This window comes from Schistocerca gregaria, chromosome 1 (assembly GCF_023897955.1).
Source record: "Schistocerca gregaria isolate iqSchGreg1 chromosome 1, iqSchGreg1.2, whole genome shotgun sequence".
In the NCBI taxonomy this organism is placed as follows: domain Eukaryota; kingdom Metazoa; phylum Arthropoda; class Insecta; order Orthoptera; family Acrididae; genus Schistocerca; species Schistocerca gregaria.
The window spans coordinates 525,848,298-525,863,053 of NC_064920.1; the positions used below are offsets into that span (position 1 = coordinate 525,848,298).

The window sequence follows — 14,756 nt, forward strand, 5'->3', positions numbered from 1 at the left end:
AAGTTTAAAACTGGCAGAGTTTATCTGAGTATAATGCACGTGACATTTATGTCACTTATTTTGTAATTACTATTATGCAGTGCGTTAACTCTTTTTCCAGTTTTAACATCGGTAATATGTGCCACTTCCAATAAATCCGAAATGCTAAAATATTTTAATTCATAAATAACGACAGTGTTTTTTGTTATTTCTTGTAACTTTTTATTTTTATTTATTTATTTATTTATTTACAGATCTGTCTCCTTCTTGCAGAGAGTAATGAATGTATCAATCTTCATTCTTCTTTTCGTCAACATGGCGGACTTGTGTTCCTGTATCTTTGTTTCCGCTGTGGTGAGTAATTTCGTACATCTTGTTCCATAAAAGCATATCAGTTAACATATCTCAAACTTTTTTCTGTAAAATTTATTTCTTGATCCGCCTTCTAAACTGTAGTAGTACGTCATTCCAATAATTATTATAAACGTTGTACTGCGGTTTGTGTATTACAAAATCAGGTTATAATACTTATGTAGGGCTGAAGACCTAATGAAACTTTAAAACCTGAATATAACTACGTAACTACTCTGCATATAAATATTTTTTTTAATTAAAGAAGGTAAAGAAAGAGATGCCACACACAACGATCCAAACGCACTCTTGTTAGTCTCTGCTGTAACAATGTATAATGCCAACTGAATGTGTCCAGGCAGCTAATGTTTCTTCTACTTGTACACGTACATGTAAGTATTCTATATTTATTATTCTATGGTCGAAATCGGTGGGTGCGAAACATGTCACACAAGAACTACAATTGTCTCCGCCTGCGCCCGGGTTCCCGGGTTCGATTGCCGGCGGGGTCAGGGATTTTCTCTGCCTCGTGATGGCTGGGTGTTGTGTGTTGTCCTTAGGTTAGTTAGGTTTAAGTAGTTCTAAGTCCTAGGGGACCGATGACCATAGCTGTTAAGTCCATAGTTCTCAGAGCCATTTGACTCCGCCTAAAGAAAGGATAGGTTTTATCCAACTGATAACACTGTAACACAGCGGAATCACACTTCGCGCCGTATTTGAACCACGACACCTAACATTTTTACTTTTTTTTCTGTTCGGATACTGGTTTCGGTGTTGCGCCAATGTTCCATTTCAGGATAGTAACACAAGATTTTCACCTGTTGGAGAGTCATAAAGATTGTCATCGAAAGTACTTATACATAGGAAGTTATGTGATAAGGGATTCCGTGTTATATAAAACAACACGCTCCACGACATCAGAGAGCAAACGTCATAAATAAACTGGAAAGAGTTGTTGACTTGTGGAATAATGGCTCCCACAACTACATCTGCGTCCACAAATATGTACATAATCCCTTTTTAACAGTTTACCGGTATGTGAAAAGAGGTCAAACACTCAGCGACCTTCATCTCATGAGGTTTCGTTTCCCAGTTCACAAGTGTCCGATTTACAACGTTTTAGCTGGTGTTTCATGCTTATCTTATCGTTATTCCTCATCTATATCTTGTCTAGATGTTGTCTGCGATGACACTGCGGGCCATGTGAATTATGACCAGGATTTGGCCGTCAGATAGGCTTCACCGACAATAGGACATACGAGACGTGTTAAAAAAAAAACATTAAATTTTGTATTTTGGAAACAATCGTATTTACTCCCCCGTATCCATAGCATCCACTTCAAAATAGTTCCCATTACATTTTATATAATTACATACCACTGCTTTTTCCAGACCCCGAAACACTCCTGGAACTCGATCTTTTGAGATAACTTTTATCTATCTCAGCTTTACTTTGTTATCTCTTCTACGCTTGTTTTAAAACTATGATTCTTTGCGGTTTTCTTTACAACATGGAGTCATGGTTGGCGAATATGGAGACTGAGGCATCATTACATTACAGCTTTTGGACATAAATTCACGAACAAGCAAGGAAGTGTGAGCGGGTGTTTATTGTGGTGCCCTGTTTCTTGACTTCCGCAAGGCGTTTGATACAGTTCCCCACAGTCGTTTAATGAACAAAGTAAGACCATATGGACTATCAGACCAATTGTGTGATTGGATTGAAGAGTTCCTAGATAACAGAACGCAGGATGTCATTCTCAATGGAGAGAAGTCTTCCGAAGTAAGAGTGATTTCAGGCGTTCCGCAGAGGAGTGTCGTAGGACAGTTGCTATTCACAATATATGTAAATGACGTTGTGGGTAACATTGGACGTTCACTGAGGCTTTTTGCGGATGTTGCTGTAGTATATCGAGAGGTTGTAACAGTGGAAAATTGTACTGAAATGCAGGAGGATCTGCAACGAATTGACGCATGGTGCAGCGAATGGCAATTGAATATCAATGTAGATAAGTGTAATGTGCTGCGAATACATAGAAAGAAAGATCCTTTATCATTTGGCTACATTATAGCAGGTTAGAAACTGGAAGTAGTTAATTCCATAAATTATCTGTGAGTAGGCATTAGGAGTAATTTAAAATGGAATGACCATATGAAATTAATCGTCGGTAAAGCAGATGCCAGACTGAGATTCTTTGGAAGAATCCTAAGGAAATGCAGTCCGAAAACAAAGGAAGTAGGTTACAGTACACTTGTTCAGCCACTGCTTGAATATTGCCCACCGGTGTGGGATCCGTACCAGATAGGGTTGATAGAAGAGATAGAGAAGGTCCAACGGAGATCAGCGCTCTTCGTTACAGGATCATTTAGTAATCGCGAAAGTGTTACGGAGATGACAGATAAACTCCAGTGGAAGACTGTGCAAGAGAGACGCTCAGCAGATCGGTAGGGGCTTTTGTTGAAGTTTCGAGAACATACCTTCACCGAGGAGTCAAGCAGTGTATTGCTCCCTTTTCTTCTTTTTTAATCTGTTGTTCATAACCAATGAACTGTGGAAGTGTCTTACAATTTAAAACCTTTTTCCTAAATCTCTGCCGGCCGCGGTGGTCTAGCGGTTCTAGGCGCACAGTCAGGAACCGCGCGACTGCTACGGTCGTAGGTTCGAATCCTGCCTCGGGCATGGATGTGTGTGATGTCCTTAGGTTAGTTAGGTTTAAGTAGTTCTGAGTTGTAGGGGACTGATGACCACAGATGTTAAATCCCATAGTCCTCAGAGCCGTTTGAACCTAAATCTCTGTCTTGCCATTATATATCCTATATGGAACCTACCACTGTCTCCAGGCCGCTTCCAAGTATATAACCTTCTTTCATGGTTATTAAACCAGGTGTTAGATATGATAAGTTATGCTTTGTGCAGGATTCTACCAGGCGGCTTCCTCTTTCATTCCTTACCCCCAATCCACATCCACCTACTGCTTTTCCTTGTCTTCCTTTTCCCACTGTCGAATTCCAGTCCCTCATGACTAATAAATTTTCATCTCCCTTGACTATCTGAATAATTTCTTTTATCGCATTATACACTTATTTAATGTCTTTACCATCTGAGGAGGTACTTGGCATATAAACTTCTACTACTGTGGTAGACGTGGACTTCGTGTCTATTGTGGCTACAATAATGCATTCACTATGCTGTTCGTAGATGCTTATCAGCGTTCCTATTTTTCTATTCATTGTTAAACCTAATCCTGCCTTACCCTTATTTTATTTTGTTTTTATAGCCCTGTATTCACCTGACCAGAAGTCTTGATCCTCCTGCCTTCACTAATTCCCACTACATCAAAACATAACCTACCCATTTCCCTTTCTAAATTTTCTAATCTACCTGCCAGATTAAAGGATTGGACATTCCACGCTCCGATCCGCAGAAAGCCAGTTGTCTTTCTCCTGATAACGACGTCCTCCTGAGTAGTCCCCGCCCAGAAATCCGAATGATGGACAATTTTACTCCCTCAATATTTTATCCAAGAGAACACCATCATCATTTAAGCGTACAGTAAAACTGGATATTACAGTAACGTAATACATAGCTTGTTTTTCCCTTCACGCTTTCATCAGGATGGGAATGGGAAATGTTTTCTGGAACTCGGTGTTCTGGACACAGCAGCAAGTCATTGTGTTTATCACGCAAACTGACAGCGTACGTTAGATCCACTTCTAGAACGTGTCGTATTTCAGAATCTGCCGACGCATGTTTGGCTTTTTTGCCTAGTCTAATGCTTATGGTATTGGACAGCCGCCAAAACCCGTCAACAGGTACAGGTTGTTGCATGGCTTGCCTATAGAAGTTGTTTACATTCAAGTACGTGATGTAACTTAAATCACCAGATGCACTGAACTGTTCGTAAATTTGCAGGTTGTTTGCCTTGACGAGCATATGTACATGCTGACAAATCCTGCTGCAAATACCTCATTTGAAAAACAACAATATTTCAACATCGATGGGTTGTTCAGTGTTGACACATGTTTTGTTCAACATAGCATCCCACGAATACCCTTGCATGGTGTCAAAGTTGTCAGGAGCCTGTTCGATTATGTCCAGATCTACATTCTGGTCTTGTTCGAGAGGATCTGCAAGTAAATGCTAATCTGCGTCCATATAAAGTTTTGCATATGCTTTAAATTTAAGGATGTAGAACCCACGTCAAGCACTCACCAGTACCAAAAGTCTGCATCCGATATGGAAGTGGTTTAATGTTGGCTGGAGAATGCAGTTATATCAGTAGTGTGGTTTCGTTGGGTCTCTCTTACGAATCGAGATATTGATATGAGAAATCGCACTCCTTCGTTACGAGAAATGCAGCTCGAGTGAACTGTAAGTCTTCCGAACTCATCATTTCAGCAAGTTTCTGTAGTGGTGCCTGCTTGAACATCAGTGAGTCGATGCATCTCAGTGTAACTTCACTGGTAATTCTCTTTGAAAACAAAATGTTTTCTCATTGGTAAGAAGTAGAACGCTAACCTAATCTCTGTTCTTTCCGTAATCACGGAAAGGCTCGAGTAAGAAGTGAGCACAGCTCACACTAAATCTGTAGTTGAAAACAGGTATGTGCTATGTGGTGTTTCTGCTTCTGTATGCGGATCTCATCACTGTTCTCAGACGTTGTTGAAGCTAAAAGGTTGCGTGAGAAGTATTCCAGATAAATGGGTCATTCATTGTCCTCAACTGTGGCACTTATGTTGAGTAATGACATTGTTGTTTCACTTTTCAAGGCTAAAGATTTAAGGAATTGACGGTTCTTGGGGGTTAATGCATTGTGTTTTGATTGTAAAGTGAAGCGCTGCTGGCTGTGTGTGCCGGTTTCATACAAGATGTCGATCCTAACACAATGAATGCGTATCACGATATGTTCGTCATCTAAACCAGTGATACTGTTGCTCTAGTCCACAACCTTTACTGAAGATGATCTAATGACCGAGCAGTCATTGTGCGTAAATCACACTGCTTCCCATCTCCACAATTTTTTATCCTGGACGTAGTGAAGGATAGAATCCGTAAATAGTATGAATCTGTTTGTTGTTCAGAAATGAATTCGTTGCAATATTGTACTCGACTCGAGTTGTACTAACGGGCAGTTAAATGAGCTGACATGTAAATTTAAATTATATTTGGGTCTTTTTGCATTATTCGATCCTTTGAGAAACCTGTAAGTGAGCCTACTGAATTTTTCTGTATAATATCTACTACATTCTCGGTTGTTCTTTTTTCTGTTTTAAATGTGTTGACATTCACACGTGACTCCAAATCTGGTACACCCCAGTTTAAACAATCGTTTAGATTATCGTCAGTGTCACTTGCGGCATGAGGAAGATGCAAAAGTTCACCATTTCGCAGTTGTGTATTGCAGTTTCATGGAATCATATTTGGAATTATGTTCTGTATTTCTAAGCCTGTCAGTACAATACTCCAACCTCCTTTGCTCATGTCAATTGGTGAGAAGTAAACCGTGCTTAAGAGCAGCGCTCGACCATTTAAAGTCAAAGTGGCTAACCTCACTCCTCAAGCTCAATTGAGGAACTGGAGCTGTCAGGATGAACATGAGACATAGATCTTGGCAGAGGTATGTACTGAATTTTTGGTAGTACTGAAAATTGTGAAAAATATGCTTACCAGCAAAGTAGCTGTGTAATTATTCTGAAAGTAGTAAATTGCCAAACGAATCACGATGATAACACTGTTTCGTGTTCTTCTTCTAACATTAGCCATCCTCTGCATTCCGGGTCCTCCCACAACTTCTAAATAAGGAACTGTTATTCATTAGATTTCCATACATTATCTAGTAGAGTATTCCACAAGAACACTCCATGAAATCTTAGGACAGAAAACGTTTTGACAAATTTAACCAGGCCGACGTTTGTAAGTGGTACCTCAAGCAGTATAGCTAATAGTTTATTTTTTAATAAACAGTCGAAGCCGTAGCCTGCAAGGTTTTAAAATAGTCCTTTCCCAGTAGCTATATATTCCTGGAGTGTATCATGACTTTTATCTTTGTTAAGCCGCTACTGTGCGTTTTCCGCATTTTTCACTGTTGTAGCTACTTATGCCACACTTTCTGCTGGGAACCAACCGTTGAAAGTCCAATCAACGTTTGAATTATGTACAGAAGGATTCCATCCGATGCGCTTGGCAATGGTAGGGCCTTGGGCGTTTGAATCAGTTTTCCTTTTGATGTTCTTTCCTCTGCACCCAGTGAGAAACTTATTCTTGAATACAATGGCTCTTATTCTTATTATTCTTCAGCAGTGTTACCTGTGATTAAACAGTTATTGATAACAAAATATTACTGTCAAATTATACTATCCACGAAACAAGTATGCGCCATTAAAAAGTTGCCCCTTACAGGATCTGAGGCGCGAGCAACTTGGTGCAAACTTTGTGACTTAGAAAAAATCATGCTACTAGATTTGAGACTATAGGAGAAGCAGACAGGGCGCATGTCACGCACATATCACTCGCCTTCTTAAACAAAAATTTTTACACGACCGAGCAGTAAATTTGCAACATGCCTAGCTCAGAAAAGATCATAATTGTTTTGATGTGTATGGAGAGGCAGAAACCTACTGCAATATGTGCCTACAAACAACGTTCACAGGCTTCGTATTCTCTGCAAATGGTTGGAGATTTGTGCTCTCTGTACACATGAGCAGCCAGTGTAGAGTTACCAGTGGAAAAACCTGGCGTGCCTGGATAGATACCTGCCACTTTCAAGTTTTGTTCTTGAATCTTATTTACAGAGATCGAGAAGGCCCCTTTCAAAAAAAACTGGAACCGCTTGAACTGGAAAGGCCACGTTCGTGGGATGATTTGAATTCATGTTATCAACACCGTCTATCCTTTGGCTCCGGTGGTGATAATCGTAGCCAGCATGACACTCCTCCTCAGCTCTGCGATGCATAACCTGGTGCCACAGAACAGTCTTGATGCATACAGGTTGCGCATCAGTTTTCGGAATAAAAGGTAGCATTTGTATTAATTCAGGTTGTTAGTTAATACACTTCCAAATTTCTTCCAAATTCATCCAGCTGTTTCATCAAAAACAAGACACATACCCACACACACAATTTCGCATCTGTGATGTATATAGTAATGTCAAGTGATTTATCTAACATGTAAAACGTGTTTTTGTAATAAAAAACAAATAAATGTCTTCCTGAAATCATAGTCATATTTTTCTTTAATTCTAACCTATCATATAGACAAATAAAATTGTTTCTAATGTGCAGTTGCATCTCCATTGCACGAATCTTTTTCTATAACAATGGGTGTTTTTACACTTTATTTTTTGTCGTTGTACACAGGTGTGTACACATCTGAATAAAGTCTTCCTCTTTTTTACAATAGACGCAGACTTCTTCATTGCCTAAACTTTTCTGTCTCGAGGGGGGCATTTACACTACACTAGAAGTGCGTTGAAGTATGGACTTCTGCACTTGAACATCAAATGCACACTGCACTTGAATCGGCTGTAGCCACAATGACTATTGCCTGAAGAGGTGTGCTGCAGCAGCAACGACAGCCAATGTTGCCTCACATCACCAGCAACCCAGCCCTGCCCTCCTGTATGGTGCAGAGAGGCATGGACGCTCATAGGGGTGGTGTGATGCGAGGGGGGGGGGGGGGTGAGGGTAGTGGCATGGAGGGACCTCTTCCTCCCAGTGTGATGTGAAAGACAGAGTGCAAGTGGAAAGATTACAGATTACAGGAACTGGAGTTTGGAGAAGCAGTAAACAGGAATTCTAGAAGTGACCATAAACTATCTATCCATCTCTGAGTGAATAATAACTTGGAGAAAAAAAATGTTAAATGTGGGATGAGACTGCCATCTCTTGTGTCATGGATAGGGTTGGATCTCAAGGAAGAACAAAGACATTCTTTTCTTAAGACTAATAAAGGGAGAGAGAGGTGACCTTGTCCTTTGTCCCAGAACCATAGGCTTGGAACAATAGGGGTAACAAACATCCTTTGTCTCAGGAGGAACACCAGGAAGTGTGGCAACAATGCAGGCTGCACTAGTATTGCAGGTCAGCAATCTTGAAATCTAGCATGGCAATGTGCCATCTCGGATTTTTTCCCTGGCAGTTTATACTTAGAATAATAGACAGTAACAACATAGGTTTGGGAGGAAAATCCTGTAGAGGAATTGGGATAATACTGAATTTCCAACAATTTTTTTAGTTATCCACCAAAATATAATTTTCCCGCCATTTTAACATAGCACAATTGGTCTTTGTCATACGGGCGACCTTGGGAAAGAATATCCGTTGTTCCAGAGCTGAGAAGCACAGGAGGCTGGGGAGATATATGTTGTGAAAAACCACTTAACTGAACAATGAGGGTATTATACAGCAATAGATCTGTGTTTCAGAACAAAGATGAGGAGGTCATGGAAAAACTCATTACAGAACACAGAGGAATTACAGAACAATGTCCCTTTGTTCCGAAACAATAAAAGGGACAGCAGTGAGACATGAACAAACACTTAACATAACTATAGAGATGAGGGAGGATTTGCATCAGCTGTCCTAGAACTGACCTTGTGCACCTACTGTCTTCTCGTTCTAACTGGGAAAAAGAAAACTCATTTAATGTGCTATTGGCAGATCAGGTTTTAATTTTTAGACATATTTCACTTATATGCTTTAAGTGGATGAACTGGGAATTATAGGTCCAGTAAGGGGCACAGTAAGAAATTTCAGTAGTGCACTGTTGTGTCACAGCGAACGATGCGCCGTACGAACACTGCTGGCACACCAGCTGAAATTAACTTACCTGATAGATACACTACATACAGTTGTATGTGCTATTGTGCTGGGTACGGTCTTGATACCAAAACAACCACGGTGTGCTCCATAAAAGTCTAGTACCTACGTGTATCCTCATTTGCCTATGACAAAGTGCTCGGCGTGTAATATATGCTCCTTGTACAAATGCAGATCAACTCCAAAGATACGAGGCTTACAGCAAGTGTTCGTAGGAATAATTTTTCTTCCCGTGATTCATGTTACATCCTCTGTAAATATTGGAACCTTTTTCCCGGACACCCTGAATATTTCCGCTCTATATTTGCATTTTAGACAAGTCTAAATCGAGTATGTCTTTTATAACTTTACTTACATAGTACAGAGCTTTGATCTAAACAAAGTAACTACAATGTAACAAAGATACAGCTATCCAACAGTAAAAATTACTTTATTGACACAACGGATATTGCAATGATCAGCTAAGTGACTCTTATTTATCTTGCTAATACTTTAACGTTCCAGGCATCTCAGTGCTCCAGGTACATCAGAGTAATGTGAAATAAATTTAGAACAGATGGATGCTCCGAATTCGTCATCTGTACTGCAGCTAGAACACTGCAGTGTATGTGTGTGTGCTGGTACGCATTTTATGGTGGAACATTGGCAGCGATGGACAGTCTGCCCCTGTCGACTTCCCTCTCGCTGGAGTATAATTTTATTAAAACCATACTAGGGGAGAGTTTTGTACCTAGAAGATAGTGTAACTAGGAACACATAATGTTTTTAATCGGTACTTCAGTCTAGTGACTCATTTCATAACCATATGAGGAAGTGCGCCCAAGAAACCGCCCTAAGCTTTTTTCACCATTTTCTACAAATTTTTTTGTTGCTAGACTTGAGGTTGTCCTTTGCGCAGTATATATAAATGTTTCTGGTTCTACATAATGAAGTGCTGTAAAAAATATCAAAATCATTGGGAATACAGCGTTAATTCTTCAGTTACAGAATATCATTGCAAGTAAAATTCTACAGCATATATTTCTAAAACTAGATATATAACCTGGCGACAACTAAGTCATAGTTTCTCGGTCATGCATCGTCCTGAACCCTGAAACGGAAGAAGGTATTCTACACTGGAAAAAGTGATATTTTCTCATTTTAACGTGTGTCATAACATCTTAACAATCTACCTGTCTTGAAAATGGAAATTTGTGTTGGTTCCCAATGGCTTCACTTTGAAAATGGATTTAATTTGTAATTCATTTTTGCTAATACTTCCGCTTACTTCGATTTCACTTACTAATTACTACTAACCACATAACAGATAGATGACTCAATACAGTACTGACAAGATTATCTTGATTGCAACGCTTTTAATTAGAAGTCGCATATTTGTTGCTAAGTACTTGATCGTGTTGTATCTCGGCTATTTTTTTTTTAATTTGCAGAAGCCTTAGTTTTCTGGTGTGACTTTTTTAATTTCAGAAACGAATGCGGCAAATAAAATATGAATGCATTCATTTGAAAATGGAGTAAGAAAATACATTGAACTTTTGTTAGGTGTCTGGCTAGAGGCGAAAGTTAACTGATGGAGGATCTTTTTTCATTAATCTACTGTTTTATTCAGTCAATATTTTATTTAGTCAGTATCCTTGTAGTATCATTTACTGCTTTGCTAGAAATTTTAATATTATCAGCCCTGTAGGTGTTGCAGAGAGACGGGCATATAACAAAGGCGCTGAAGCCACTGATGACGATCCCTCCTATACTGTATGAAACCGGCCTGTACTGCATTGCCGGGCAGATGTTAACTGATCAGGTGAGTGCAACTACTGCATGGACTCTGTGTAATGCACACGTTATACAAATCAAAATTGACTTATACATTTCCATTAGTAATATCATTACTCTGAAGATGACATGGCAATTGTTGATGGCAATCTGAGTATTCACCACCATCGTCATCATCATCATCATCATCAGCCGTTAGACAATCGAAGGCCTCCTCCACACTCTTCTACATGGTCTTCAGCTATGCTCATCCATGTTTCTCCCACACGTTTTCTACTGTCATCCATGCACCTTCCATTAGCGTTAGTATTACGAACTGTTAATTAAAAGCTAAACCAAGTTTCCCAAAATTCAGTACTTGAGGTATAGCTTTTAGCTCCAGAACAACAAAAAGTCACCTACAAAATACAAGGTTTGTCCAGGAAGTAAGTTCCGATCAGTCGTGAAATGGGAACTACAGTGAAAATCAGAAATGTTTTATTTGCGACAGTTGGCTTCACCTTCCAGATACTTCTCTACATAGTCGTCGCTCTAGCTAGGACATCTGTCGCACCGTTATACCAACTTTCCAATACGCTCGTCATAGAAGGCAGCCGCCTGTGCTTCCCACCAATTCTCTGCGCTCATCTATAGCTCGTTTTCTGTGCGAAAACGTTGTCTTCACAGCCAGTAGTTAATGTGAGCAGAGATGAAACACGGAGGTAGCCAATTACCGGCTGTAGTGCGGGTGATCAAACACTTCCCATCTAAAACACTGCAGGAGCATTTTCACAGCTTCTGCCGATCGCGCCCTAGAATAGTCACGAAGTAGGAACCGTATGACAGTTCTGTAATGTGGGCTGCATAACATCAGGCGAAATCTCTGACCAGGACCTCATTCGTGGAGCCAGTCACCATTTTCCACGCGTCTTTATGTGTTCACTAGGCGCTCAGAACAGAAAAGAGCGAAGAGACACAACCGACAGGGATACTGGAGACACTGTCCAACACATATGTGCAAAGCTTTATTAGATTTTCACAGTGGTTTCCATTCCTTGACCGATGAGAACTTACTTTCCGAATATCCCTCGAATGTATGAAGACAGGACTCAGAATTTACAGAAACGTTTGAAATCGATGAACAAGCAATAAACATACTGCCATTTTTGAAAACAGTCAAAAACTTCGTGGAACTCATTCATTTAAACACTTTAGTTTCTGCATAGTGTGATGAGAAGTTCTGACTCCAACTCAAACTCTTGCAGGGATTTTTGTCATTAGAGGACTAGAGAAATCTGCATTAAATGTGTCAGTAAGATTTTTCGATATCATTAGTCTGAATCAGTTTACAAGGAATGATCATCATGATTAAAAATTGCATTTTGTTTGAGTACAGTGTCTGCAATTTCAGCTATTGAGACTAGAGGAGATCAGCATTCTAGTTATTAAGAAACATGTGAGAAATAATTTAATGCTTTGTGGCAACCTGTCATCAAGTGTCCTACCTTAGAAGACAAACCGTAATTGATCCTTTCAAAGCAGTTCTGTTTCAAAACACATTGAAATTGAGTGCGGCATACTAGATACTGATATTTATTAGTGATAAACTAAGCTGAATTCAGGTATACACGCAAAAATTGACTGCTACACGCTGTGAAGGAGGGTTACATCAAATAGTAAATCAAATTTACAGCATAAAAAAGATCTAACCGAAAATTTTTACAAATCATAAAAAGAATTCACTAAACTGAATGTTGTCAGTTAAGAAGGTGTATGGTAACGAAAATTACGTGAGGACCTTACAGTACTAATAGATCAGCACAGAAAGAAAGAATGACAGAAGCAGCTGTTTTGTGCTTCGACATTAGGAGAAAACCAGCGTGTGCAACTGTTTATAGCGAAAATACCCGTACATTTTGGATATGGAAAGATTGCACTGCATGCATTTCATTTGAATACTTGTTTCCACTTAGACGCCGTGATGACTCAACCAAGTATGACTACACACTTAAGACTATCAATAAAATACGGCGAAATTTGATACTTCCGTCAATGACACGTGCTTTCACCAGAATTTGCTTCCAAGTAACAATGATATATTCACCGCAAATGTACTGTTTTTAGTTATTAGTACGTACTTTCTTCTTTAGTGCTGCGCTTAAATTACGATAATATCAAATTTTATACTAATAATAATTCATAGTTTTTAGTTTTATTATATTTATACATCAAATTTTGAACGGAATTTTATGTTCTTTTATTTAGTTTACGCACTTTGCGTACTACTGCTCCCGTCTATCTCGTTAGTTATTCTTAGTTGAAACAAACACTCGTAAACAAAATAAAACATTTAATGGGCACATCTGCTGCTTTTAAATAAAATACGTAATGAAACTTCCTGGCAGATTAAAACTGTGTGCCCGACCGAGACTCGAACTCGGGATCTTTGCCTTTCGCGGGCAAGTGCTCTACCATCTGAGCTACCGATGCACGACTCACGCCCGGTACTCACAGTTTAACTTCTGCCAGTATCTCGTCTCCTACCTTCCAAACTTTACAGAAGCTCTCCTGCGAACCTTGCAGAACTAGCACTCCTGAAAGAAAGGATATTGCGGAGACATGGCTTAGCCACAGCCTGGGGGAGGTTTCCAGAATGAGATTTTTACTCTGCAGCGGAGTGTGCGCTGATATGATCCTTTCTTTCAGGAGTGCTAGTTCTGCAAGGTTCGCAGGAGAGTTTCTGTAAAGTTTGGAAGGTAGGAGACGAGATACTGGAGGAAGTAAAGCTGTGAGTAGCTGCTGTGAGTCATGCTTCGGTGGCTCATATGGTAGAGCACTTGCCCGCGAAAGGCAAAGGTCCCGAGTTCGAGTCTCGGTCGAGCACACAGTTTTAATCTGCCAGGAAGTTTCATATCAGCGCACACTCCGCTGCAGAGTGAAAATCTCATTCTGAAAATACGTAATGGTGAATACATAGTAGTGTCATCACCATTACGAAAAAAAGCGTGTGTTCTAATGGAATAACTCGTGATGTAGTAGCTCCCAGCACAAAATACTGATTACGTGACATTTTTAAATCATCCGCACACTCCTTTTCTTTTTCATGACAGTACGTAACTTCGTGAATTAGTTGACTGCAAGTAGCAGCGAAACTTACATGAATTGACATGAAACTAATATACAGTGCGACAATAGTTTTGCTTACTATGTAATTGTTAGTCAGACAAGCAACTTTGGAGTGCCCTTTATAAAGATGTGTGTGTTCCAGAGTGAGAAGCTGGTCAACTCGGCCGCCAGCTGTGACTGGGCAGACTGCGACGCCCGCTTCAAGAGGAGCCTCCTGGTCTTCATAACGGTGGCTGCGAGACCTCTCGAGATCACTGTAGGCAAGACGTGCAAGCTGTCCAAGCAGATGCTGGTGCAGGTCAGTGGTCAAGAGTCTCACTCACTCTTGCGCAGAAGTAAGCTTGTCAGGCGACTTTACATGCGTGGCACTTAAGATTTCCGTTCCTTGCACAACTGAATAGTTTGATGGTCAATCATTCCTTTACCTTTACACCGTACGTTCCATAAATTCCACCATAAAGGCGAACCTTCGGAGATGTGTACCAAGTCTCCTTACATATTAGAAGGTCAGGCTCTAACAATAAATCAGAATGAATGTTGCCTACTCACTTCTTATGGGAATAATACAGGTCGTAACGGGTATACCAGCATATATTTTTATATCTGGTACCTTAATATGTACACACGTGAGTGTGTTGGTTGTTTTTTCTCTGCATCAACATCTACATGATTACTCTGCAATTCACATTCAAGTGCTTGGCAGAGGGTTCATCGAACCAAAATCATACTAT

General features: G+C 39.9%; 1 protein-coding gene across 1 annotated transcript in view; it reads left to right on the forward strand.

The window, feature by feature from the left end:
- The window catches only part of LOC126279320 (odorant receptor 2a-like), a 71,557-nt gene that overhangs the window by 43,027 nt on the left and 13,774 nt on the right, over positions 1 to 14,756 (forward strand). The window contains exons 4-6 of the mRNA XM_049979671.1: positions 234 to 333; positions 10,835 to 10,948; positions 14,168 to 14,323. Coding sequence (XP_049835628.1) covers positions 234 to 333; positions 10,835 to 10,948; positions 14,168 to 14,323 — 370 coding nt within the window. The remainder of the gene's footprint in view (positions 1 to 233; positions 334 to 10,834; positions 10,949 to 14,167; positions 14,324 to 14,756) is intronic.